Source organism: Accipiter gentilis, chromosome 16 (assembly GCF_929443795.1).
Source record: "Accipiter gentilis chromosome 16, bAccGen1.1, whole genome shotgun sequence".
Classification (NCBI taxonomy): Eukaryota; Metazoa; Chordata; class Aves; order Accipitriformes; family Accipitridae; genus Astur; species Astur gentilis.
Genome location: NC_064895.1, coordinates 793,467 through 818,391, shown reverse-complemented (window position 1 = coordinate 818,391; position 24,925 = coordinate 793,467). Strand labels below are relative to the sequence as shown.

The following is a 24,925-nucleotide window of genomic DNA, read 5'->3' as shown; positions in this document are numbered from 1 at the left end:
CATCGCCCACCCAGCAGGGGAGCACCAAGCTCCCCATCAGCTCTCCCGTCCAGCTGCTGCTGCCCGATGAAGAGGATGGCATCACGCAAGCATCAGGCCGAGTATAAATAGAAAGGAAGGTGGTGGTGGCCGGGAAGCTGGGTGAGTAGCTCATCTAGATAAAAACATGACTTCGGGTCCCAGTGCCACCCCTTAGCACAGAGAGGACCCCCAAAAAAATCTTATTAAGGCTTCAGGATGTCCAGGAGCAGGGAGAGAGGAGATGGGATCCCAGCGTGCAACCCCAACTTGCTCTGCCACCTGGCTCTCTTCACAGCTTCCAAACCAATCACCTCAGGGAAAACACACTCTCAAGCCTCCCTCCTCCCACCCAAGCCTCCAAATCGGCTTTATTTTCCCTCAAACAGACCCAAATCCGAGGCTGGAGCACTCCAGCTGTGGGGGAGCCAGCCCCACATCCCAAGCAATGCCAGGACAGACCCTCGGGGCTGCCACAGCGGGGTCCCGGCAGAGAGCTCACTCCGCTCCCTGCACCGTGCCCGATAATATGCCGGAGAAACCAGCTGCTCTGGATTAGCAACAGCAGCAATCCTGGAGGCCTGCCCCCCCGCCTCAGAGCCCAGCGGGTCAGGGATTTCCAACCCCAAAACCGCCTCGTGAACGGACAACAGGACGCTTCCCATCTCGGGGCTCCGGGGGCCTCACGGCCTCATCCCACCCCGGCACCAGCTGCCGGCGATTGGGTTTCAGCGGGGCCGGCTTTGCCGCACAAGGCACGGCACGAGCGGCCGTCGCTGCCCCCGGACAAGCAGGCAGCGAGAGCGGGAGCCTGGTCACTCCTGGCACCACAGCGGGCTTTGTCATCCCCTCCATGCCATCTCAACAGAATTTTATTTTCAGTGCAAGGGCCAACTTCCAAATGAGGCAGGGTTTACCAAGGGGAGCGCTCCCCCTCCCCCGGCCCAGCTCACGGCAGGACGCCATTCCCAGTGGCTCAGGCATGAAGCACGAGGGTTTTCATAGCTGGGGGGTGAGCGAGGGAAAAGGGGGGGGGGTCAGACAGCAACTCGCCTGTCAGAAGAAAACTCCTTGTTGGGAGGATTCCCCTTGCTCCAAGCCCTGGTTTGGATTTGAACCCTGAGCTCCCAGAAGCTGCAGTCTCACCCCAGCAGCCTCCGCATCGTGCGGCCAAGATGGGGGGGAGTGCACAGGGAGGTGGGAGCAAGCAGGGCTGAGGTCCCCAACCCACCTAAGGACAGCGGAACCCAGGGGCAACATGGGGACATCTCCATCCCGCTTCCACAGCCAGGGCAGGATCTGCTCCAGGATTCTCGCCAAGGCTTTTGCAGGGTCAGGAGCAGGAGAGTGGGAGAGCGGGGAAGCACTGCCACTGGGCGTAGAAACAGCTGGAGTCAGGGAGCGGCGAGGGCCAGGAGCAGAGCTCGGGCAGGGCGAGGAGGGGACCCACTGCTCACTTCCACATGGATGGAGGGAGGGAGGGAAACGCTCCCGAGGGCTCCCCCAGAGCAGCCAAACCACCTCGCCAGCGCTTGTAACTCTGTGAAGGGCTGAATTGAATCCAGGCCCTCCCCATGGAGCATCCTGCAATGGTGGGAGAGGAGGGAGGACGGGGGAGGCGGCGGAGCCACACACAGGAGCAGCTCCTGTGCCCACAGCCTGGGCCGGTCATGCCTCTCGGGGCAGACGCGAAGGCGGTTCGCTGCTGTTCCAGGCAGCGTCACCAAGGGAAGCCGAGGCACATCCCCAGCGCGTGCCAAGAGCTGGAGCCAGCGCCTGGGAGAGGTGTGAACTCCCACAGGCGCCCGTCAGCCGTCACCAGCAAAGGTCCACAACTGGGCAGCGATCTTCATTCCTCTGGAAGGAAGGGCAGGAACCGGGTTGGCGCGGTTCTGGGAGCGGTACCTCCTCCCGGGGCGGGCGGGAGAGCTGCCAGCAGTTATCCCTGCAAACACCAAACCCCCCCTGGATACACCCAAACCTTTCATGGGGAGCAGCCGACCCCAACACATGCCAAGCCCAGGTGCAGGGAGGAGCACAGTGGCCCCACTACATGCAGACCCTGAGCATGCTTTGCCCAACAGCACCCCTGTTAGCCCGGCACGCTCGTCAGCTAATGATGGGAACAACAAAATAAATTCCTCTGCCCTCCCCAAGGCTTCAGGGGCTCCTGCAGGCAAGAACTTGTTTGTGTAACTGGAGCGGGCCAGCATCAGACAGGCGTGTGGGGAGTAAGCTGGGGTTATTTTTACCCATTCACTAGTTTATCTTTAGCCACATTTTATGCTCAAGTTCCTGTAGCTGTGCTGTGGCCAGAGCTCCTCCAGGTCACCAGCTCAGAGCACGAAGGCAAGAAGACAGTGAAGGAACAAGAAACGGAATCCATGGGGAGAATCCAGCTGCGATGCGGAGATCCACATCCCGCTCCTGATGGGGCCGTGAGTGGGCAACCCCTGCCAGGACTGCCCTGAGAGAAGGGCGAGATGAAACAGTCAACACTGTGGCTGTGACGAGGCAGAACTTTGTGCTGCCTGCACCCCGAGCCTTGCCAGTGTGCCCCAAGCCCTGCCTACCCCTTGCCACCACCAACCCACACAACCACAGCCCCCTTCCCCGCAGTCCCAGCCTTTCCTTTTCACCTTCCTCATACTCCCTACCCCCACCCAACCCGAGGGGATGATGAGATCTTCCTCCTCCTCCTCCTCCTCCTGACTCTGCTTGGCTGCGGCCAGCCGGCGCCTGGCCAACGGACCAACCTCATCCCAGGTCTCAGGCTGATTAAGCCTGGTGAGATCAGACGCATCCCGGCATTTCTGCCAGCTCACCCTTCCGGCACTCTGCAGGCCAATTTAATTTTCATAGTGCGCTTTGCTGGCAGCAGCTGCATCTGGGGAGCCCGGACATCTCTCCCCCACCCCCTGCCAGCTCATTTCTCCCACTACCAGCCCCATCCATTACGTCCTGGCACACAAACAGCCCAGGCGGCTGTACCTGACATTGGGATGCCCTGACAAAGATGATTCTGGATTATTTGAGATTTAGCCCCAGCAGCCAGGAAGCAGGTGAGAGCTCGGGAATTCCCAAGCAGCACAGGCTGGTCCACCTGGAAAGTAAAAGTGGGTTTAATGGTCGTGCTCAGATCCTTCAGGCACCCCCTGGCCTCTCCCCTCGCCAGTGGGGAGCAGAGCACTGCCCTGCTCATCACAGATGACGGGGAGAAGGAGAGATGGCTCACCTGCCCCCCAGCACCCCAAAGATGGGGTGGGGACCCTGGCACCCCACACCACAGCCGAGCTGTGCCTGGGCTCTTGGTCACTCATGGGGCACATCCCAGGCCCCCCCTCAGCCACACAGCCGCCACTGGGACCAGCGGCCAGCACAGCTGGGACCCGCAGAGCAAAGGGGAGCCCGACATCCCGGGCAGCGCATGAGGCAGCCATGCAGTTGCCATGCCGTAGACTCACAGCACCCAGGCCCCTATAGGACCCATACAACACCCAGCACAAACCCCTACAGCACCCTGCACCCCCAGACACGCCCCTGTAGTACCCACAGGCGCCCACACCTCCAGCCAGGCTCCTGTAGCCCCCACAGACCCTCAGCCAAACTCCTATAGCCCCCACAGACCCCCAGCCAGGCTCCTGTAGCCCCCTCAGCTCCCCACTCCCTCAGACAAACCCCTACAGCCCTGACATGGCCCCATCACCCTCATGGGCCACCACCCAGACCCCTATAGACCCTGCAGACCCCTGCAGCCCTCTCATACCATCAGCCAGGCCCCTGTAGCCCCCTCAGGCACCTCTAACCCTCACCCAGACCCCTATAGCACCCATACATCCCCCAGCACAAACCCCTACAGCACGCCACACCCCCAGACACGCCCCTATAGTACTCACAGGTGCCCACACCTCCAGCCAGGCTCCTGTAGCCCCCACAGACCCTCAGCCAGGCTCCTGTAGCCCCCACAGACCCTCAGCCAGGCTCCTACAACACCCACAGCTCCCCACTCCCTCAGAGAGACCCCTACAGCCCTGACATGGCCCCGTCACCCTCATGGGCCACCACCCAGACCCCTATAGACCCCTATAGACCCCGTGGACCCCTACAGCCCTCTGATACCCTCTCCCAGGACCCTGTAGACCCCTCGGGTCCCTGTCTCCCCCAACTAGGCCCCTACCCGGGCCCCCACAGCCCCCAATGGGACTCTACGGCCCCTCTAGGCCCCAGGAGGCGGGGCGGCGGGGGGGTCACGTGGCGGTGACGCGACGGTCAGGTGACGCGGGCCGTGCCGGTGCCGTACCGGGGCCGCCATGCTCTCCCGGTTGCTGAAGGAGCACCAGGCGCGGCAGAGCGAACGGCGGGACCTGCAGGGTGAGCCCGCCCCCACCGTCCCCATGGCGACCGACCCCGCCCCGCCCCCCCGGGGAGCGGTCCGATTGGTGGCGGGGGCCGCCGCTCACCGCGGGGGGCCGCGCGGGCGCGTACCCCATTGGCCGGCGGGGCTGTCCGTCAAGGCTGGGAGAGGTTGCGGGGGGGAACCGTGGCCGTGAGGGGCCGAAGGGGGTGGCCGGCAGGGTGGAGCGTGATGTCATCGCCCCGCACGCTGACGTCACGCGGCTCCCTGCTGGCGTCACGGCCAGCGTGTGCGGGTTGAGGTGGGGTGGGGTGGGGGTCCGGCCGCCCCTCACGGCCGTGTCCCCGCAGAGCGGCGGCGCAGGGAGGCCATCGCCGCCGCCACCCGCCTGACCGAGGCCCTGGTCGATCACCTCAACGTGGGGTGAGGACGAGACCGACCCCCCCCCGGGCCGGGACCCCCCCAAACCCAGCGGCCCCTTGTCCCCAAAACCCCCGCCAGGAACCCCTTCACGCCTCCCCCCCAGCCCAAAGCCCCTCCAGGGACGCCTTCCCCAGCCCCCCCAGTCCGGGACCCCCCCCAACCTCCAAGCCCCTTCCTCCTCAAACCCCCTGGCCTGGAGTCCCCAAGCCCCCCCCCCCGAGTCCTATCCTCCCTGAAACCCCCAGCTGGGGACCCCCTGAGCCCCCCCAGCATCTTTTACCCCTGGACACCCCAGCCAGGGACCGCCCCCCACAACCCTGGTGCCCCTTCCACCCCAAAACCCTACCCAGAGACCCCCCCAAACCCCCATCCAGGGACCCCTGCCCCCCTAATGCTGCCAGCCAGGGATCCCCCCAAGCCCCTTCCCCCACATACCCCCAGCCAGGACCCCCCCCCCAAAACCCCTGCTCAGGGACCCCCTCAACTCCCTGCCCCCACACCCCCCGGGACCCCCTGGCCTCCCTAGCCCCCCCCAATGGCACCCCAGTGCTTTGGCTTCCCCCCCCAGCCCCCAGCCCCCCCTTCCTGGGGACTCCCCCCTCCCCAGGGCCATGTGGGTGGGACCCCACACCCTGTGTGTGTATGTCCCCCCCACCCCATGTCGTGTGTGTCCCCCCCGGCAGGGTGGCACAGGCGTACGTCAACCAGCGGAAGCTGGACCACGAGGTGAAGACGCTGCAGGTGCAGGCGGCCCAGTTTGCCAAGCAGACTGGGCAGTGGATCACCATGGTGGAGAACTTCAACCAGGCCCTCAAGGTGGGGGTCCCCGTCCCTGCCCCCCGACTCCAGGGTTGCCCCCCCCATCCCTGGATTAGCATGGTGAGGGGAGATTTCCCTCTGGGAAATGTGAAGAAACAGCCCCATGGGAACTCCCCCCGGTATAACCGGTGCTAGCCAAGGGATGGAGTCTTCCACCCCACATGCACCAGGAGACCACCACTGGCACTGTCCGGTGCCGGTGGGTGGGTGAGCCGTGTCCCCCCAGCCACAGCCCCTGGCCCCACAGCTCCACACCGGACCAGTCTGGCAGCACCATCTGCCTGCTGTCAGATTGCACCACAACGGGCGGCACCTGCAGGGTCCCAGCCAGCCCCAAGCCCCCGCAGGGCTGCGGCTGCCGGAGGGAAGCAAAGCAGGGCGGACCCCCGCCACCCCCAATCCCACCGGCAGATCCCTGACAGTCCCCCCCTCCATTCTGGCAGGAGATCGGCGACGTGGAGAACTGGGCTCGCAGCATCGAGATGGACATGCGGACCATCGCCACCGCCCTGGAGTACGTCTACAAGGGGCAGCTCCAGCCCTCCTGCTCCTGAGCCGCCGCTGCCACCACCAGCCCTCCCAGCCGCCCAACCCCCTCCTGCCACCACCGCGGCTGGTCGTGGCAGATAACGTGGGCCCCGGCCGCGATGCCCGCAGCAGCTCCCGGCTGCCTTGGGGACCCCTCCGTACTGGAGAGTGGGCGGAATAAAGCGTGGGCGGAATAAAGCGTGGTTGTATGGGCGGTGTGCGGAGGCCAGGCCAGGCACGTGCCGGGGCCCTGGCACAGCCCTCGGCCGCCCCCTCCTAAGCCCCCTCATCCTCTTTACTGCTTAACTCGGGCTCTGAGGCTCCTTTTTTTCCCGGACAAAGGGCTCCTTCTGGGCCAGGAGGGCTCTAATCCCCCAGGGGAGAGCTTGGCCCCCCCCCAGCTCTGGGCGATGCCCCCTCCCAGAGCTGGGAAGGGGACCTGGGTGGGGGGAGTTCTGCGTGCCCTGGGGGGTTGCCCACCCTCCTGGCTCTGGTCAGGGGCTCCTCTGTGGTGAGGGTCCCCCAACAAGGTGAGGGGTATCCCAGTACCCCCACGCACCCAAGTTCCCCCTGGCACGGCACCCAGCGGCAGAGGGGGGTGTCGGGGGGGGGCTCGGCCCACTGTGAACTTTGGCTGCGGGCTTGGCCCTGGCGCACGGGGAGGAGCGGCCGCGGCCTCCCTGGCTCAGACGGCTTCTGCCACCACAGCCAGAGCAGTGGCCGGAGCCCTCTGCCCCGCCAACGGTAGGTGGGAGCTCGGTGGGTGGGGTCCCCTCTGCCCCCCAGGCCAGGCTGTGTCCCCTCCAAGAGCCCCGTTTTGCGGGTCTTTGGGTCTGCCCCATGGCCACAGGGTACAGTGAGACGAGTCTATTGGATCTCATGTACACTGAGACCCCCACGCCATCCAGGCTGGGCAGGGGGCTGCTGCCTGCCCCCGACCCTCACCCGGCTCCGGGGACCCAGGGCAGACACTGGGTCTCCCCCCACAGCCCCTGAGGGTGGGGAAGGGTGGGGAGGGGGGGCCGCCACCCCCTCTGAGGGTCAGCCTGGACGCCCCCATCCCAGCCTCAGTGGGTTTTTAACCCCCAGCCAGTACCCACTGCTGGGTGCAATGGGGGGGGGGATCCTGACACCCCCAAAGACCCCGCCCAAACAGGGCTCCTGGAGGGGGACACAGCCCCCCCAGAGGGCTTCCTTATCAGGACGGGTGGGTGGGATATGGGGCAGGTGGGTTGGGGGGTCCCAGAGGCAGCAGTGACGGTCACCCGTGCAGCTCAGGAGCGGAGGGTGCCTGGGGTCGTCCCTGCCCTGAGAGGGCAGGAGGGGGACGGGGTTACACCAAGGGGAGCAGCTGGGACACCCCCCCCCAAGTTCCACCCTGTGGGCTCTGGTTCCCGGCCAGGTGCTGACGCACTGCGCCCGGCTAATCCCCGGCACGCTGCCTGGATGCCCTGGCCCAGCGGGAGGGAGGTCGGTCAGGGACTTGTCTGGGGGTGGGTGGGGGGCATAGGGTGCTCACCCCCCACCCCGGGAGGGCAAGGACCACCGCCTGGGGTCCCCAGGTGCCCCGTGGCACCTGGGCACAGACCGAGACCCATGTGGGACCTGCTGCAAGCTGAGGTCAACCCTCAACCTGCGCCCCCCCACGCTGCCTTTTCCCACCGTCCACCTGAGGGGGGGGGGTAGTCAGACCCCCACGGTGTGGGGCAGGGGATCTGGGAGTCCCCTGCGCGAGGAGCAGTGCGTGGCTTTACCCGGCGAGCGAGGAGCCTGGGTTCAACTTGGGGTGCAGGTATTGACTTAGTGGGGAGCACGGGGGTGGCACGGCCCGGGACGCCTGGGTTCCTCTCCCACCGTGCCCCCCCCCCCCCCGGCCCTGCAGACCCCTGCCATGTGGCTGTACCTCTTGCTGGCGGCACTGGCCTGGGTGCTGGGCTGGCTGGTGCGGGACCGCCGGACCCTGCCTTCCGTCAAGGACAAGCACGTCTTCATCACCGGCTGCGACAGCGGCTTTGGCAACCTGCTGGCACGGCGACTGGCCCACCGGGGCTACCGGGTGCTGGCCGCCTGCCTGACCCAGAAAGGGGCTGACAGCCTCCAGCGGGGCTGCTCCGGTCACCTCCGCACCACCCTGCTCGATGTCACCCGCTCCGACAGCATCCGTCAGGCCGTCGAGTGGGTGCGGGCAGAGGTGGGAGAAAAAGGTGAGCGGGGTGGGGGGGGCAGGATGGGACCCCAGGGGGGGTGCTGCAGGGTGGGATGGGGTCCCAGGGGAGATGCTATGGGGCAGGATGGGACCCCAGGGGAGGTGCTGCGGGGGGGATGGGGTCCCACCAGGAGCTGGTAAGGAGTGGGAGGGGTGGTCTCAGGAGAGATGGTATAGGGCAAGAGGATGGGACCCACCAAGGGATGCTGTAGGGCAAGACAAGGGAGATCTGGGGGGGTGGGGTATAGGGCACGGCTGGGGGTCCCCAGAGAGGTGCTGCAGGGCAGGATTAAGGGTCCCTGATGAGGTGTTACAGGGGAGAATGGGGGGGGGGGGGTGGCCACCAGGGCATCCTAAGGCAAAGGATGAGGGGGCTCCGGAGAGAGGCTGTGGGGCAAGATGGGTCCTGCCAGGGGGTGGGTGGGAGCCCGGGAGAGGGGCTATAGGGTGGGGAGGTCCCTGCAAGGTGCTATAGGGCAGGATGGAGGGGAGGGTCCCACCAGGGCACACTGGAGAGAGGGTGGGGGTCCCAGGGGAGGTGCCACAGGGCAGGGATCATGGCCAACATCCCCAACCTCGCGTGTCCTGTCATGTCCCCACGTCCTCCCCCCAGGTCTCTTTGGGCTGGTGAACAATGCCGGGGTGGCCAACCCCATTGGCCCCACGGAGTGGATGAGGATGGAGGACTACCGCCAGGTCATGGCCGTCAACGCCTTCGGGGCCATTGAGGTGACGCTCCAATTCCTGCCCCTGCTGAAACGGGCGAGGGGCCGGGTGGTGAACACCTCCAGCGTGCTGGGTCGCCTCTCCGCCAACGGCGGTGGCTACTGCATCTCCAAATACTGCATCGAGGCCTTCTCCGACAGCCTGCGGTGAGTGCTGGTCGTCCCACCCCCCAACCCGCCCCACAGTCCCCCCACCCCATACCCTGACGGCCGTACATCCCGCAGGCGTGACATGTACCACTTCGGGGTGAAGGTCAGCATCGTGGAGCCCGGCTTCTTCAAGACGGCGGTGACCAACTTGGAGAGCATCGAGGCGTCCCTGCGCCAGCTCTGGGACCGCCTGGCGCCCGAGACACGGCTCAGCTACGGCGAGGATTTCTTCCACAAGTGTGAGTAGGGAGTGGGGGGCGCCTGCTGCCTCAGTTTCCCCTGTCTGACCCCCCGCCTCCACTCTCCCCCAGACCTCAAGGTGCAGCGGCTCATCATGAACGTCATCTGCGACGCCGACCTCAGCAAGGTGACCCGCTGCATGGAGCACGCGTTGAGCGCCCGGCACCCACGCACCCGCTACAGCGCCGGCTGGGACGCCAAACTGCTCTGGCTGCCCGCCTCCTACCTGCCCGCCTGCCTCGTCGACTTCGCCCTGGCCACCATCCTGCCCAAGCCGGCCCACCGCGTCCGCTAGTCCCCTGCTGCAGCCGCCAGCCCCCCCTCAGGGCTGCGAGACCCCCCACCCCACCCTCCAGCGCTGCAAATAAACTGCCCATCCCGGGTGCCGTGCAAACCATCACCTGCAGCGCTTGTCCCTGCGGTAGCCCCGGGTCCGGACGGGGTCCCTGCACGGCTCGGGGACCATTGGTGGCATTGCTGTGGCACACAGGGTCCCCAGCCCCACTGCAGCTGGGGTGGGGGGTGGCTTCCAGGCCCACGGCCCTTGGGGGACCCCCAGGGACACTGCCACCGTCACTGCCATTCCACCAGTCCTGGTGCAGCCCAGCGTCCTGTTGACGTGGCCCCGAGCCAAGCAGGACCCCCGGTGCCCCCCCAGCACTGGGGTGGGACAGGGCTGCTGCCACCAAGGCCACACATGCCAGCCCCTCTCGACCCTGCTCTCATCGTTCCCAGTGGGACCAGTCCGCTCCTGGTGGGGAGGTTCCAGTCATCAGACAGGGCAGCATTATGGACCACAGGGGGAACCCCCACACCCACGAGGGACCCCATCCCACTCCCAGCCTGGCGGGTGCAGGGGAACACACGGCTCTACGGAAGCTTTTATTTTTATTTCCAAATCCTGGGACGTTCCCTTGACCCCCCCAGCCCTCACCAGCACATGGGGAGGGGTCCAATGGCAGCGACCCCCTGGGGGGGTTTGGCACATGGGGCCCTGCCCCAGAGGAGCTTGCAGAGGGCAAGCAAGCGGGAGCAGCCCCCACGACCACCAGAGCCCCCCAGGTGGGGGGCAGCGAGAGCCAGGGGGGCCGCGGCACCCGCCGGGGGCTACATGACCTCATAGCCGCTGCGGATGCCCTTCATCAGGCAGCAAGCGAAGATGATGCCCAGGATCTGGAAAGGGAGAGGGGAGGGGGGGTGATCCCCATCCTGCACGGCCCCCCCCCCCGGTGCTGAGGGGGGGCGGGGGCACAGCCCCCCACAAGGTGGGTCTCAGCCCCACGTCCTACCTCAAAGAAGGCGATGCCCAGCGCAACCGCAGCCACGATGAGGATGTTCTTCTTCATCCAGGCTTCGATGCTCTGGAGGCAGCCCTGGGGGAGCAGAGGGGCTCAGGGGGTGGCCAGACCCCCAGGGCATGGCAAGGGGGGGTGGGCACAGGGTGGGGGGGGCGGGTCTCACCTTCTCGTAGATGGTAGCGGGGCTGGGGTGGATGTTGCAGGAGGTGGTGTTGATGCGGCAGCAGGACCGGGGCACCGTGTTGTTGACCTTGAACCGCTCGATGGTGAACCAGTCGGTGTAGTTGTTGGCTCCGCAGCAACCGAACTGCCGGGGGGGGGAACCTCAGGGAGTCGAACCCCAGACACCCATGTCCCCCCACCCCCCACCCCCAAGGCCGCCCTGTTACTCACATCACTCTGGAGCTCATCCACGGCCTCTGTCAAGGGTTTGTCCTCTCCATACTTGCGCATGGCGTCCCACAGCCCTTCCTCCAGCACCGAGCGGACCTGGGGGGCCAGGGGGGGTCAGAAAGGAGCGGGGGTCTGCAGCACCCAGCTGGGTCCGCGCCCCCGTCTCCCCACGCGTCCCCACCTTGTCCTTAAAGACGTATCCGGCAATGGCGGCGGCGATCTCCACCAGGAAGATGATGCTGAGCAGGACAGCGAACTGCGGCGGGAGAACAGGGTGGGGGTCAGGGTGGGGGGGTTAAGGTGTAAGAGGTCGGGTTGGGGGTCGGGGGGGGGGGGGGGTCAGGGTGCTCACCGTGGTGACCATGCAGTAACTCTCCTTCCAGGCGCCGCAGCAGCCGAAGAAGGAGATGAAGAAGATGATGATGCCCAACACCAGGATGGCAACGGGGGTGCTGGAGGCGGAGGAGCTGCTGACCGTCAGCGCCTTATCGAGGGCCGTCTGGGCGTAGATGCCGATGGCGATGAGGGCCACGCCGCATACCTGGGGGGGGGGGGGGGGGGGGGGGGGGGGGGCGAGACAGACGGAATTGGGGTGCAGCCACCAGCCCCCCAGAACCAACAGGGTGTGGGTATCACCCACTGCTGAGCATCCTCCCTTTCTGGGTAGTTGAGCAGCTCTGGGGTTTGGCTGCGAATTGGGGGACCCCCCCCCTTCCTGGGGGTGATGGGGGGGGTGGATTTTCTCTGCCCCCCCCCCCCATTCCAGCACAGCACAGCCCCACCAGCAATGTCCCCATGGGGGCACAGCGGTGGGTGGGGGCCCCCGGTTCTGCCCCATGGCGGGACGCTCCCCAGCCCCGCTGCGGCGAGGGGGGGCCGGGCTGGCGGCCGCAGGAACGCCGGGAAGTCCGGCCTTCCGGCCACGGCGAGAGGCCTCGGAGGGGGGGGACGACACCGAGCACCAGCCCCCCAGCGAGGGGGGCCGCAGGCAGATCGAGGGGTGCCGGGGCAGGGGGGGCATGCCAGGCACATGCTGTCCCGGGTCGGGGGGGTCACCAGCAGCCCCACTCCCACGGGAGCCAGGATGCCCACGGCTTTTCCCGGTGCTGGCGCAGGAGTGTCCATCCTGCCCTGTCTCCGGCACCCCTCCATCACCACGGGTGGGACCCTTCCCACGGCCTCAGTTTCCCCGTGGCAGTGGGGAGCCCCACCGGGGCTGCCCCCCCCCCCCCCGCCCCGTCCCAGTGCCGCTGGCCCTGTTTGCTCGCTGGGTGTGGGTAAACAGCGCAGCCCAGCCGCCCGCTGCACAAACACTCCCGGTGGCGGGGGCCGGGGGGGGGGGCTGGTGCCGGTGTCCCCATCATGTCCCCCCCACTGCTGGCGGGTGGCCCGAGGCCCCCCCCCCAGCCCTCCAGGGGTGACTCAGCCCAGCAGGATCAGGGTGGGGACTGGGACGAGTCACTCCTTGCGTGGGGGGACGAGATGACGGCTGGGAAGGCGCCTGCCCCCCCCCCGCCCCCCCCACTACGGCCGTTGGGCTCCTCATGCCTCTTTCTTCACCCCAACTTCCCCAAACCCGCGCTCTGTCCTGTGTGGGGACCCCGGCCAGAGGCAGCCCGGAACTGTGGGGCCTGGGGGGACGCGGCCACCCGTGGGGTCCCCACCCTGACCTTGGGGCTTGGCTTCCCTTGGCCGGGGTGTGCCAGCCTCGCCCTGTCCAGCCTCGTTACCCCTGGAACCTACTGATGGCGGCGTATGGCCGCAACGCAGCCCGGTGCCAGGCTTCTCCCAGAGTGGGCAGCCTCACCCCCTGTGCCCCCCCCTGCAGCCCCAGCTGTGGCCCCCCCCAGCACCCGCTGCAGCCCCCCCCGGGCAGCAGGGCCCCCCCCCCCGGGGTCCCCATGACACCCAGCTGAAGGCCTGCAAGGGTGGGGAAGGGGGTGTCAAAGGGGCCGTATGGGGGGGGGAAGAAGCTGACGGAGGGAGGGCAACACGGGGAAGGGCTGCTGCCTGCCATAGGGCTGGGGCGGGCCCGTCCCCGGGGGGGGCCACGGCGGGGAAGGGCCCGTCTGCCCGGTTCTGCCGGCCCCGGAGCCCCCTCCCCGGCTCCCCCGGGGGGTGTGCGTCCCCCCCAGCGCCCCTCCCGGTTCCCCCCGGCCCCGCACTCACCCAGAAGATGAAGTTGAAGATAAAAACCAGGAACTTCACACATTTCATCCCGCCCTCGACCGCCATGGTCCGTCCTGCGGGAGCCGCCGCTTCAGCCCCGGTACCGGCACCGCGCCCGGTCCCCGAGCCCCCCTGTCCCGGTCCACAACCCCCGCCCCCCTCCCGGTGTCCGAGCCCCGGCGTCCCGGGACCGCTCCCGGTGCAGCTCCCCACCCGCTCCCGCCCTACCGGTACCGGTACCGGTGCTCCCCCCGCCCCGGGCGCTCACCGGCGCCGCTGCTCCTCCGTGTCCTCAGAAATCATGTGACGGCCGGGGCGAGTCAACAGGCAACCCCGGGACCGCCCCGGGACCGCCCCGGCCCCCCCCCCGCCGCCGCCGCCGCCGCCGCCGCCGCCCCCGCCCCGCGTGGGTCCCGCCCCGGCCCCGGCCCGGACAGACACGCGGGTGCGAGGGACACTTTAATGTGGCGGAGCCGCTGGCCCCGCGTAGGGGGGGGACAAGGAGGGGAAGGGGGGGGTTACACCGCGGGGGGTCCCAGGACACGGAGCTCCCACCCTGTCCCGCACCCCGGGGGTCTCGGAGGACCCTGCGCCCCGGGGGGCCGGTCGGCCCGTGGTCCTTGGTCCCTGCCACCCCGAAATCTGCACCCCTGGGGTCCCGGGGACCCTGTTCCCTGCCATCCCACACCCTGCACCCCCGGGGTCCCAGCCACCCTGTAACCCGCACCCCGGGGTCCCTGCCACCCCACATCCTTCACCCCGGGGTCCCAGACACCCCATGTACCCTGCACCCCAGGGTCCCAGCCACCCTATAACTTGCACCCTGGGGTCCCCGACACCCTGTACCTCTTGGTCCCTGCCACCCCGGGGTCCTGGCAACCCTGTTCCCAGCCACCCCAGGGTCCCTGCTACCCTATAACTTGCACCCCAGGGTCCCTGCTACCCCCTACCTTACACCCCGGGGTCCCGGCCGCCGTGGGCTCAGAGCCCCGGCACGGCGGCCAGCGCGGCCAGCACGGCCTCCAAGTGCTGGGGGTGGGCATAGGCCACGAGGCCACCCCGGTTTGCCCAGCGCTCGGCCCCCACCGCCCCCTCCACCGGGCGGTTGTAGACCAGCTCGGGGGGGGACCCGGTGTCGCCCGCTCGCCGCTCCCGCAGGGCCCCCGCCAGGGCCACGACACCCCCGCCCAGGGCCCGCAGGATGGCGTGGGGGGCGCAGGCGTCCCAGGCGAAGGTGCTGCCCTCGGAGAGGACGTAGGAGTCCGCCAGTCCCAGGATGACGCAGAGCATCTTGTAGCCGGCACCGGCGGCGAAGCGCAGGCGGTCACCGCAGAGGGGGCCCAAGGCCACCCGCACCGCTCCCCCCTCCGCTCGGCTCAGCACCACGCAGGGCACGGGGCGCGGCGGCGGGGGGCTCAGCGAGCACAGCCGCGTGTCCCCGTACGCGACACCCCAGTGGTACCTCCCCTGCCACCTGCGGGGACGGGGACCCTGAGCGCAGACCCCGTCACCGGGTCCCCAGGTTTTCCCCCGCCTTTGGGGGCTGGGATCCGTCCGTGCCCACCCAACCGGTGCCGGTACCTGCGGGTCAGGGGGTCCCGGCGGAAGAAGGGCTCGTTGATGACACCCAGCACGGGGCAGCCCGTCTCCCGGTCATAGGCCCCGATGAGCACCAGCGCCGAGCACAGCCCTGCCGGGGCGATGCCGTCGACGGGGGCCACGTCCTCGCGCCCGCCGATGTACTCGTTGGTGGAGTCTGCGGGTGCAGCCGAATTTGCCAGGGCTCAGCTGCGGTACATGGCGGTGGGGTCCCCAACCCACCCTCACCCAGCACGCCCTCACCGATGGGGTCTATCCAGATGGCCAGGTCCTGAGGGGGGATGCTGAGCGCCACGCCGGCCAACTCCACATCCTCCAGCGCCACGTCCCGGTGCACGGCGGCCGCCAGCAGCTCTGCGGCCGCCCGCTCGGGCTCCAGCACGGAGAGCAGCAGGGCCGCGGTGTCTCCCGGCGTGGCGCAGACCCGCACCGCCACCGTCTCCCCTGCCAGCACCCCGACATCAGCGACGGCCCCGTGGCCCCCAGTGTTGGGGGGGCGGGGGGCACGTGACCCGGCTCCGCTGCTCCCCCGAGACTCACCCTGCCCGTTCTTGAACTCGTTGGACTCCTCGCCGTGGATGTGGCCCTGCAGCTCGGGGAACTGGGGGGACAAGGCAGCTCAGCCGCGGCCCAGGGGGATGTGGGGGCACCCTGGGGACCCCCCCAGGCCGTCCCTTACCTCCTTCCCCAGGTCGTGCTTGATGACCTCCTGGATGAGGACGTCCGCCAGCGTCTTGAAGTCCTGCAGGAACCTCCTGTTCCTGTCGGCCCCCGTCTTCTCGGCCACCAGCAGCTGGAAGAGGGGCTCTTCTCGCCGGCACAGCCGGGCGATGTGCGCCGCCTTCTCCGAGGCACCCACCAGGGCCTGCAGCAGCCCCGCCATGGCCGGGCCTTGGGGGGACGTGGCGCTCAAGGGGGGGGGACCGGTCACCTCCCCGCTCCCAGCGTGGCCCCACGGTCCCGGCCCCGAGCGCCCTGCCGATAATTGCTGGGTGTGGACAGCACCCAGGGCCGCATCCTGCCCGGCTCTGGCCCCGGGGTGGGGACCTGGCTAAAATTATCCTGCTCCGCTGCCAGAGGCCACAGCCCAGGGCTGGGGACGTGGACGTGGACATGTGGGGATATGGGGATGTGGGGACGTGGGATGTGGGGACGTGGGGATATGGGGACAGGAGGACATGGGGACGTGGGGATGTGGATGTGGGGATGGGGGGACATGGGGACGGGGGGTCATGGGGACACGGGGCTGTGCCCAGCCAAGGACGTGGCCCCGCCGTGGGGTCCCCGCGTGGGGGGGCCTGTCCTGCGTGGAGGAGGAAGCAGCCAGGGCTGGGGGGGGGGGGGGGGGGGGGGGGGTGAGGCAGGTCCACCCCGCACCCCCCGAGAGGTGGGGGGGGTATGATGGGGCCGCGCACCCCACCCCACCGCGCAGCGCCCCGCCCGCAGTGCTGCCCCGGGGCCGCGCCACGTGGGGGGTACCCCCGGCCCCGGGACCCCCCGGGTGGGAGACCCCGTCCCGGGGTTCCCCCCCCCCCCTCCCCGCGGAGGGGCCCCCACCCCTTGTGACGCCCCCGGGGGAATCCCGGGACCCGCCCCCCCCCCCTCCCCCCCCGTTGCCGTTACCGGGGCCGGGGCCGCTGACAGCTCCTGCGGGGCGGCCCGGGAGGCGGGGCCGGCGGGGCTACGTCACGCCGCGGCCTTAACCCCTTCGGTCCCGCAGCCCGGCGGGAGGAGGGGGGGGCAACCCCGGTGTCCACGCGTGGCGGGGAGGGGGCTCCGAGCGCCGCCCCCCGCTTCCGTTTCTCCCCCCCCCCCCCCCCCCCCCCCGGGACCGGTGACACCGGGAAGCGGTGATGCCGTCGCCGTGGGGAAAACTCCCACACCGGGATACGCCTCCCCCGGCTCCGGGACCGACAACGACTCCCCCCCTCCCCCCCCTCCGAACCCCGGGTTAGCCGGTGCGTTTGTGTGTCCCCCCCCCCCCGCGCCGCGCGGTGGCGCTCTCCTCCCGGCGCTTCGCTTCGCGCCGGTTTTACCGGCTCCGGTGTGGACGCGCCCGCTCCGGAGCGGCACTGCGGCGCCCCCTGGCGGAACGCGCTTGCCCCGCTCACCGGCACCGGGGCGGGTAACGGGAGCGCTCCTCTCCCCCCCTCCCTCTCCGCTTTACCGGGAACCCCCCCCCCCCCCCCCCCCGCCTTCCATCTCCCCACTGCCTGACAGCACCGGGCCGGTTCCACCCCCCCGCGGTCTGCCCTCCACCGGAGCGGTTGCCGGTGCAGCCCCGGTGCCACGGGCGCGGTCGTACGTCCCTTCTTGCCCTCTCCATGGTTCTGATGGGGTCGGCACCGGGGCGGGGGGGGGGGGGGGGGGGAGCTCCGAGGAGTCCTCCGGGAGCGGGGCGGGGGGGACCGGGAAAGGCGGCGCGGCGGGACCCAACTCCCGGCAAGTGCGGCGGGGCCGGGCGAACGCCCGGCCCCGCCGCACTTGCCGGGAGTTGGGTCCCGCCGCGCCGCAACCGCAGCGACAGGGGGGGGGGGTGGTGGGTTTGATGGATTGGGGGCGGTGGGGGGTGTCGACCCGAACCGGGCAACGTGCGGTGGCGGCGGGGCCGTTCCCGGTGCTCGGGGGGCCGGCGGCGGCTGGTGACAAGCCCCTGCCAGAACCTCTTTTGTGCGCCCGCAGCCAATCAAGGCCGCTGACGACACACTTCTCTTGGGGTATAAAACCCCGGGGCCGCCGCTACCGCCGCTTTTTTCTTTCCCCCCCCCCCCCTTTTCACCCCCCCCACCGCCGGTCCCTCACCAACCCCCCGCTTCCCCGCCCCCGCCGCCGTTACCGCCTTCCCCCCGTTCCGCGCCTCTTACGCGTTGCGGTGGAAGCGGGGGGCGGGGGGGGGGGGCGGGGGGCGATCCGGTGGGGGGAGAAGAGGAAAAAAAAAAAAAAAACGAAAACCAGAAAAAGAAAAAAAAAAAAAGAAGAAGAAGAAGAAGAAGAAGAAGAAGGAAAAGGGGAAAAAAAAAAAAAAAAAAAAAAGAGAGAGAGAAGCTTTCCCGGTATGGCCCCGGTATTGCTGTGGTTGCTGCCGTTGGCGGTGGCGGCGGCGGCGGGGGGGGGAGAATCGTTGGAAACGCAACCCCCCGCCTCGGAGCCGGTCTGCCCGGTGTGTCTGTGGCGGCGGCACAGCAAGGAGCTGCGGCTGGAGAGCATCAAGTCTCAGATCCTGAGCAAGCTGCGGCTGAAGGAAGCGCCCAACATCACCCGGGAGGTGGTGAAGCAGCTGCTGCCCAAGGCCCCCCCGCTCCAGCAGCTCCTCGACCTCCACGACTTCCAGGGGGACTCGCTGCAGCCCGACGAGTACCTGGAGGAGGACGAGTACCACGCCACTACCGAGACCGTCATCAGCATGGCCCAGGAAAGTCAGTGCCGCCTTTGTTCCGCCCCGCCGCCGCCGCAAAGTTCGCCGGCGGACTCCCCCCCCCCCACCCCCCCCAACCCCGGGTCCCCGTTCCCCACCGTCCCCCCTCCCGGTTCTTTCCACCACCCCCCCTCTCCCCGGCTCCCTTCTCCTCTCTCCCTTCGCTCGCCTCGTCCCGTGCGGCGGTGGGCATCGTCTCTCCGGGGTTCCCCCCCCCCCACCCCACCCCGGGGTGCCCCTTCTTCCCCCGCGGCTCCCCATCCCCGTTCTCCCCCTCCCGGGGCTGCCCGGTTCCCCTTGGGGGTCCCCCCGCGTTCGCCCTGCGCACCGACCTGCAGCCCCCACCAGTGTCCGTGTGTCGTCCCCCCCCACACCCCCATCCAATCCCCCGGGTGGCAAGTCCCGGGGACACGGGGACAGCCCGGCCGGCAGCCGGTACGGGGCGCCGGGAACTGGGAGATGGGAGTGGGAATGGCTGCTGGGTGCTGGGACCTGGTAGCAGGGACTGGGACCCAGCACTGGGGTCTGGGACCCGGTACTGGGACTCAGTGCTGGGGACTGGGACCCAACACTGAGAACTGGGAGTCAGTACTGGGGACTGGGACCCGGCACTGGGGACTGAGAGTCAGTACTGGGGACTGAGAGTCAGAACTGGGGACTGGGAGTCAGTACCGGGGACTGGAAGTTGGCACTAGGGTCTGGAACTTGGCACTGGGTACTGGGACTCGGTAGTGGGGACTGGGACCCAGCACTGGGGACTGGGACTCAGTAATAGGTACTGGGACTCACCACTGGGGACTGGGACTCAGTACTGGGGACTGAGACCTGACACTGGGGCCTGGGACCCGGCACTGGTGACTGGGACTCAGTACTGGGGCCTGGGACCTGACACTGGGGACTGGGACGCGGCACTGGTGACTGGGACTCAGCACTGGCACTGGGACCTGGCACTGGGTACTGGGATCTGGTACCAGCACCAGCACTGGTCTGGGGGCACAGGGCAGATGGCACGGTGACCTCCCGGTCCCCAGGGCCCCTCCAGGCAGCGGGTGCCACCGCTCACCTCCTGCCGCGGCACGTGGCAGGGTGACAGCAGGGTGACAGCAGGGTGACGGCAGGGTGTGCTGGGGACAGGCAAGTGCCCACCGCCCCGGGCTTGCCCACGGCCGGCGCGGTGGTCCCCGGTGGGAAGGCAGCAAGGGGACGGGGCGCGGGGGCTTTGCCGCACCGTGACGTGGCTCCGTCCATCCGTCTGTCAGTCTGTGGGCGAGGAGAGGGAGAGCGGATGGGGCGCCCGAGTGGGTGCACCCCTCATCTCTCCGTGCCTCAGTTTCCCCTTGTGTCCGGCCCCGGCTCCACCTGCTCCAGTGGCGGGATGAGGCTGCGGGACCCCCGAGGCGCAGGGGGCTGCGGGACCTCCGGGCAGCGGGGCTGGGGGGGCCGGGTGCGAAGGGCGAGCGGAAGGGAGGGAAGTGTGAGGCGCTGCCCCCCCCTCCTGCAGCCCCCCGACGAATTTCCTTCCCAGGCATTAATAGACTCGGGCGGCTTTGAAATTTTATTACCCATAAAATTGACAACACGCTGGGGTTTTCCTCCCTGCGCCGCGTTAACGCTCGCTGCCCCCGGCCCCCCCTCCTGCCCCTTAACAGCTCGGGGGCCCCCCAAAATAAATACCAGAGGGCGGCCCCTCTTCCCAGCCGGCCGGGCTCCTCATGGCCCCGCTCTGGGGGTCCCGCAGCCCCCAGCCCCGCAGCCGGATGCGCCGCCGGGTCCGGCTTGCCTTGGCTGCGGCCGCTCCGTTATTATTATGATTTTTCCTCCCTCCTCGCCCCCCCCGTGGCAATTGTGTGGGGTTTTATGGTTCCTGAACAGAAGGAGGGAAAGGGCTTTATAGGCAGCAGAGCCATAAAGCTCTCGGGTTCCCCCCGGCCGCCCCCCGCCCCAGTTAATCCCAAGCCACCACCCCCAGCACCCCCCACCCCCCCGGGTTTTTTCTTAACTGCAGAAGGAACCCGGGAAGGTTAATTGGGTCCTAAACCCATTTAGGGGCTACCCGTGACCCCCGCGACCTGCGGGGTGGAGGGACCTTAATGAGGGGCAATGGGGGGCCGGGGGGGGGGGTTCGGGCCGGGCACGGGCCGGAGCGAGGGGCTGGTGGGGGCCGGGGGGGCCGCCCGTGCCTCTTGCTGCCCCGCCGGGGCCAGAGCCGCTCAAGGTCAGCGGGACACGGGTGGGAGCGGGGACGAGGGGACATCACGGAGGCATCGCTGGCATGTGGCATCTCAGGGTGTTGGGGTGGGTCCCCGGGGTACCCGGGACCGGGGGGGTCTCCAGTCCCCCGTGGCAGGCGAGGGGTTAACGGGGCAGAGGTGGGAGCCCCAAATCCGGCCCCGGTGGGAACAAAGAGCAGAGGGGGGGGGCTCGGGGCCACCCCCCTCCCGGCACATACTCAGCTGTGACCGATGTCCCGGTAACCTTTATCCCCCGTTGCCAGAGCGACCGGACGAGCATCCTGGCACCGCCGCAGCCCCGTGCCAGGAGCAGCCAGCGTGGCACAGCCCCCACGCTCGGACCCCCCCTTCCCCGGCACCCCACACCCCCCTCTCGTCCCCGGACCCGCAGCCGCCCGGTGTCCCCCGGGATGCCAGACCGAGTCCCGGGCCGGAGGAGGGTCAGCGGTGCTGCCGGTGCTGCCGTCACGGCGGCGAGGGGCTTTGGTGTGAAGCCGGTGGCAGCTTCAAGGGACCTGCGCCGGCTCCAGCGCTGCTTTGGCATCTCTCACCCGGAGACCCTACAAAAACAACCCCACCGGCACCGACCTTGCCGCGGTGCCAGCCACGGCAAGCCCGGACCAAACCAGCACCGCGTCCCCTAAGGCCACGGGGAGCCTCTGTGCCACCGGGACCACTGGGGACCCAGAGCCCCTCAAGGTGGCCACCGGCCCAGACTGGGATGGTGACGGGTGGCAAAGCCCCCACCAAGGGTCTGGGGGGGCACAACCTGTCCCGGGGTTGGCAGCTGGGGGGGGGGACACTAGCGTGGCTTCGAGGGGATGGGCAGCACCGGAGCGGGGTGGAAACGCTCCCCAGGCGGGTCTCGGGGGAGCGCGGGTTTAATCGGGGGCTTGTGCGCAGCAAATTGCTGGGAGGCGTTTGGGCGGCCGGCGCCCGCGGCCCCCCAGCCCCTGTCACTTTGGTTTATGTGCGGCGCGGCGGGGGGCTGGATGGCATTCCCGGGGCTGCGGCCGGTGTCGTGACCCCCATGTGTTCGGGGAGGCCTCGCACACAGCAAATGGCCCCGCGCTGCAGCTGGGTGCTATTAAACCTGACCGGTGCGTGGCAGGGGGAGGGGGCTGCGCGGGCGACCGAGGGGGGGGAAAAATTCCCAGCTCAATTTGACACAGATGTTTGCTGAGCAGGGAGGGCCAGCGCGGGGCCGGCTCCAGTCGGGGTGCTGCCGCGGGGCTGGGGGAGGGCGGCCGGGGACCCCCGGCTCCGAGGGATGCTTGTGCTCGGGGTTGTCATCCCAGCGGGGTGGGTGTCCCTGTCCCCGTGGCAGCCGCTCGCCTTCGCCACCTCTGAGAGCATCGCCCTGGGCAGGACCCACCGGGGTCCTGGGTGAAGCATCGCTGGCTGCTCTGCCGAGGCCAGCAGAGGTGTGGGGCTGCCCCGAAAACAAGCCCAGGGAGGGTGGGAGATGGGAGGGTGGGAGATGAGAGGGTGGGAGTTGGATGTCCTCTGAGATGCAGGCCTGGCAGGACCGCTGTCAGGGAGCCCGGTGGTACCCGGCTTGGTGCCAGGGACCCTCCTCGGGGCTTTCCCGCATCCCCGGGAGCTGTGGGACCGGGTGCGTTCCCGGCTCTGACGCAGGGATGTGTTGGGAACCGGCTTGCCCCGGAGCAGGTGCTGCGGGGCCGGAGCCCCCCACCCCGCTCAGCCCAGCCCCGCTCAGCTGGGGGCTCAGTCCCCGCAGCCCCCGCGGGGGATCATGAATCCCCGGTGACACGGGGTCAGGGGGCAGCCGGGGACCTTATTGCGAATGGAGGGGCAATGACCCCTGGGGCGGCCTCTGACCCGACCTTCAACTCCTAACGACCGAGGAGGAGCTCGCCCCGACCCTGCGTCCGATGGAGGTTTTTGGGGGGGGGGGGGGTCCCGGGGCCGCCCCTGACACCTCCTTCCTCCCACAGCGGACCCCGTGGTGCAGATCGAGGGCAACCCCCATTGCTGCTTCTTCAACTTCAGCCCCAAGATCATGTTCACCAAGGTGGTGAAGGCGCAGCTGTGGGTGTACCTGCGGCCAGTGCAGCACACCTCCACCGTCTACCTGCAGATCCTCCGCCTGAAGCCGGTGACGGAGGAAGGCAGCCGCCACATCCGCATCCGCTCCCTGAAGATCGACCTCAACTCCCGCATCGGGCACTGGCAGAGCATCGACTTCAAGCACGTGCTGCAGAACTGGTTCAAGCAGCCGCAGAACAACTGGGGCATCGAGATCAACGCCTTCGACCCCAATGGCAACGACTTGGCCGTCACCTCGCTGGGACCCGGGGCCGAAGGGCTGGTAGGTGGCCGTCGCAGGGTGGGCACGTGGCTCGGGGTCCCCACAGTCCCTGGGGATGGGTGCTGCGTGGAGCTCGTGGGGCGTTGCAACAGCCCCGGTGCTCGGCTGGGCGCGGGGCTCCCAGCCATCCCTGGGGAACTGGAGAGCGTGGGGGGGGCAATGGGGATGGCGGCACAGCTCTGTGGGGCTGGTGACAATTGTGGGGACGGTTACAGCTCCGTGGGGACAGTCACAGCTCTGTGGGGACGACGACAGCTCCGTGGGAGCGGTCACATCTCTGCAGAGCTGGTGATGGCTCCACGGGGCTGGTCACAGCTCCACGGGGACGGTGACACCCCCATGGGGCTGGTGACACCTCCATGGAGCCGGTGACACCTCCATGGAGCCGGTGACAGCCCCATGGGGACAATGACGGCTCCATGGGGCCAGTTATGACTCCACAGGGGTGGTCACAGCTCTGTGGGGACAATGACACTTCCACGGGGCTGGCGACACCCCAGTGGGGCTGGTGACACCTCGATGGGGCTGGTGGCAGCTCTGTGGGGCTGGTGACAGCTCCGCAGGGCCGTGTGGGACCTGGGATGGTGGGACACTGGGACGGTGGATCAGCGTGTGGGGCTCACGCCCCCCCCTCCCTCTCCCCCCAGCACCCCTTCATGGAGCTGCGGGTGCTGGAGAACAACAAGCGCTCGCGGCGGAACCTGGGGCTGGACTGCGACGAGCACTCGACTGAGTCGCGCTGCTGCCGCTACCCCCTCACCGTCGACTTCGAAGCCTTCGGCTGGGACTGGATTATCGCCCCCAAGAGATACAAAGCCAACTACTGCTCGGGGCAGTGCGAGTACATGTTCATGCAGAAGTACCCCCATACCCACCTGGTGCAGCAGGCCAACCCCCGGGGCTCGGCGGGGCCCTGCTGCACCCCCACCAAGATGTCCCCCATCAACATGCTTTACTTCAACGACAAACAGCAGATCATCTACGGCAAGATCCCGGGCATGGTGGTTGACAGATGTGGATGCTCTTAGAGCCCAGCTGGTGCTGCCCCTCCACCCCGCACCCCCCTCCGCCAACAAACTCCTCTTTTCTTCCACTGTTTTTTGGGTTTTTTTCTTGATTTTTTTTTTTTTTTTTAATACAAAGAACAAGCGTTTAAATTCCTTTGGATGTCAGGGGGAGAGAGAGAGAGAAGAAAATCCCACGGAGAAACGCTGCACCAAACCCGCGCTTCGACATGCATTGTGCAATAAAGCAACCGGACGGAGAAGGGAAGGGGCAGCCGGGACCCCCAGCACAGCAGCACGGCACGGCAGCACGGCACGGCAGCACGGCAGCACGGCTCTTCACCGGACGGCTCACCCACCCCGGCTCAACGGTGATGGGGAGAGGAGGCCGAGCAGACCCCGCATCTCCCCGTGCCTCCGGAGAGACAGTGGGGATGGGGACATCCCTGCCCACCCCGTGGCCAAGGTGACATCCAAGGGTGGGTGGCCCCATCCCCGAGCAGCCAATGGCCCCGTCACCACAGCCCCACTCTGGGCCCTCTGCCAGAGCAAGGATGGCAGGATCCGGCAGCGGGACCCCCGGGATGGGCGCGCCGGGGCGGCTGGGCCACGCAAGCGCCGGCAGCAGCTCCAGCCCAGGAGGAAACCGTCTCCCTTCTTTAATTTATTTATTTATTAATCACCCTCCCGGCCGGCGCTTTGCTGCGGGAAGCCCCCACTTGCCCTGGTCCCTCCCTTCACGTCGCCGGCACCGGCCCGGCACCCATGACCCGATGGCAGGGACAGCTCTGGAGGGGCTGCTTCAGCCTGGAGCCCCCCTGGGGACCGGCCGGTGGCAGCCAGCACCACCAGCATCCCGTGGCATCCCTGGCCACTGACGGCCACTGACGGCCACGGGAACGGAGCTGCCGCCCACGCTTCGGATCCGGCCCTGGCACTGCCGGCAGGATGGTGATGATTGTCCCGGTACTGCCGACAGGACAGTGGTGCTCACCCCGGCACCCAGCACTCTCCCGGGGCG

The 24,925-nt window shown here is 68.5% G+C and overlaps 4 protein-coding genes across 9 annotated transcripts; 3 read left to right on the top strand and 1 right to left on the bottom strand.

Moving 5' to 3' along the window:
* The first annotated feature begins 4,280 nt into the window (after positions 1-4,280).
* On the top strand, positions 4,281-6,463 carry BLOC1S1 (biogenesis of lysosomal organelles complex 1 subunit 1). Its single transcript, XM_049818907.1, has 4 exons — positions 4,281-4,389; positions 4,723-4,795; positions 5,479-5,611; positions 6,058-6,463. Exons 1-4 carry the CDS (start codon positions 4,329-4,331, stop codon positions 6,166-6,168), a joined length of 378 nt encoding a protein of 125 aa, XP_049674864.1. The 5' UTR covers positions 4,281-4,328; the 3' UTR covers positions 6,169-6,463.
* A 287-nt stretch (positions 6,464-6,750) lies between these two features.
* Positions 6,751-10,248, top strand: RDH5 (retinol dehydrogenase 5). 3 transcript variants are annotated; one of them, XM_049818878.1, is made up of 5 exons: positions 6,751-6,886; positions 8,025-8,346; positions 8,962-9,220; positions 9,299-9,462; positions 9,535-10,248. In XM_049818878.1, the coding sequence occupies exons 2-5, from the start codon at positions 8,034-8,036 to the stop codon at positions 9,756-9,758; spliced, it is 960 nt and encodes a 319-aa protein (XP_049674835.1). In that variant the 5' UTR covers positions 6,751-6,886; positions 8,025-8,033; the 3' UTR covers positions 9,759-10,248. The 3 variants fall into 3 exon arrangements, with proteins under 3 accessions (XP_049674835.1, XP_049674834.1, XP_049674836.1); XM_049818877.1 differs by lacking the exon at positions 6,751-6,886 and adding an exon at positions 7,595-7,612; XM_049818879.1 differs by lacking the exon at positions 6,751-6,886 and adding an exon at positions 7,654-7,934.
* Positions 10,249-10,332: 84 nt separating this feature from the next.
* CD63 (CD63 molecule) lies at positions 10,333-16,700 on the bottom strand. Of its 4 annotated transcripts, none has more exons than XM_049818870.1 (8): positions 13,592-13,689; positions 13,324-13,397; positions 11,507-11,695; positions 11,336-11,410; positions 11,155-11,250; positions 10,925-11,068; positions 10,753-10,836; positions 10,333-10,636 (listed from the first exon to the last, which is right to left on the bottom strand). In XM_049818870.1, the coding sequence occupies exons 2-8, from the start codon at positions 13,387-13,389 to the stop codon at positions 10,571-10,573; spliced, it is 720 nt and encodes a 239-aa protein (XP_049674827.1). In that variant the 5' UTR covers positions 13,390-13,397; positions 13,592-13,689; the 3' UTR covers positions 10,333-10,570. The 4 variants fall into 4 exon arrangements, with proteins under 4 accessions (XP_049674827.1, XP_049674826.1, XP_049674824.1 ...); XM_049818869.1 differs by lacking the exons at positions 10,333-10,636; positions 10,753-10,836; positions 10,925-11,068; ... (1 more) ...; positions 11,336-11,410; positions 13,592-13,689 and adding exons at positions 14,471-14,797; positions 14,905-15,079; positions 15,166-15,366; ... (1 more) ...; positions 15,602-15,813; positions 16,546-16,616 and having other exon boundaries at positions 11,513-11,695; XM_049818867.1 differs by lacking the exons at positions 10,333-10,636; positions 10,753-10,836; positions 10,925-11,068; ... (2 more) ...; positions 11,507-11,695; positions 13,592-13,689 and adding exons at positions 14,274-14,797; positions 14,905-15,079; positions 15,166-15,366; ... (1 more) ...; positions 15,602-15,813; positions 16,546-16,700 and having other exon boundaries at positions 13,322-13,397.
* Positions 16,701-17,875: 1,175 nt separating this feature from the next.
* On the top strand, positions 17,876-23,937 carry GDF11 (growth differentiation factor 11). The gene is made up of 3 exons (XM_049818872.1): positions 17,876-18,338; positions 22,527-22,900; positions 23,548-23,937. The coding sequence occupies exons 1-3, from the start codon at positions 17,978-17,980 to the stop codon at positions 23,926-23,928; spliced, it is 1,116 nt and encodes a 371-aa protein (XP_049674829.1). The 5' UTR covers positions 17,876-17,977; the 3' UTR covers positions 23,929-23,937.
* The last annotated feature ends 988 nt before the right edge of the window (positions 23,938-24,925 follow it).

Bases quoted from the DNA above. Each gene is read 5' to 3' on its own strand.
- BLOC1S1 (XM_049818907.1), top strand. From the start codon at position 4,329: ATGCTCTCCCGGTTGCTGAAGGAGCACCAGGCGCGGCAGAGCGAACGG. The intron at 4,390-4,722 runs GTGAGCCCGCCC...GTGTCCCCGCAG, and splicing joins CGAACGGCGGGACCTGCAGG to AGCGGCGGCGCAGGGAGGCC. The intron at 5,612-6,057 runs GTGGGGGTCCCC...CCATTCTGGCAG, and splicing joins ACTTCAACCAGGCCCTCAAG to GAGATCGGCGACGTGGAGAA.
- RDH5 (XM_049818878.1), top strand. From the start codon at position 8,034: ATGTGGCTGTACCTCTTGCTGGCGGCACTGGCCTGGGTGCTGGGCTGG. The intron at 8,347-8,961 runs GTGAGCGGGGTG...TCCTCCCCCCAG, and splicing joins GGCAGAGGTGGGAGAAAAAG to GTCTCTTTGGGCTGGTGAAC. The intron at 9,221-9,298 runs GTGAGTGCTGGT...TACATCCCGCAG, and splicing joins GCCTTCTCCGACAGCCTGCG to GCGTGACATGTACCACTTCG.
- CD63 (XM_049818867.1), bottom strand. From the start codon at position 15,805: ATGGCGGGGCTGCTGCAGGCCCTGGTGGGTGCCTCGGAGAAGGCGGCG. The intron at 15,367-15,462 runs GTGAGTCTCGGG...GGGTGCTGGCAG, and splicing joins CGAGTTCAAGAACGGGCAGG to GGGAGACGGTGGCGGTGCGG. The intron at 15,080-15,165 runs GTGAGGGCGTGC...CTGCACCCGCAG, and splicing joins CATCTGGATAGACCCCATCG to ACTCCACCAACGAGTACATC.
- GDF11 (XM_049818872.1), top strand. From the start codon at position 17,978: ATGGCCCCGGTATTGCTGTGGTTGCTGCCGTTGGCGGTGGCGGCGGCG. The intron at 18,339-22,526 runs GTCAGTGCCGCC...TTCCTCCCACAG, and splicing joins CATCAGCATGGCCCAGGAAA to CGGACCCCGTGGTGCAGATC. The intron at 22,901-23,547 runs GTAGGTGGCCGT...CTCTCCCCCCAG, and splicing joins GACCCGGGGCCGAAGGGCTG to CACCCCTTCATGGAGCTGCG.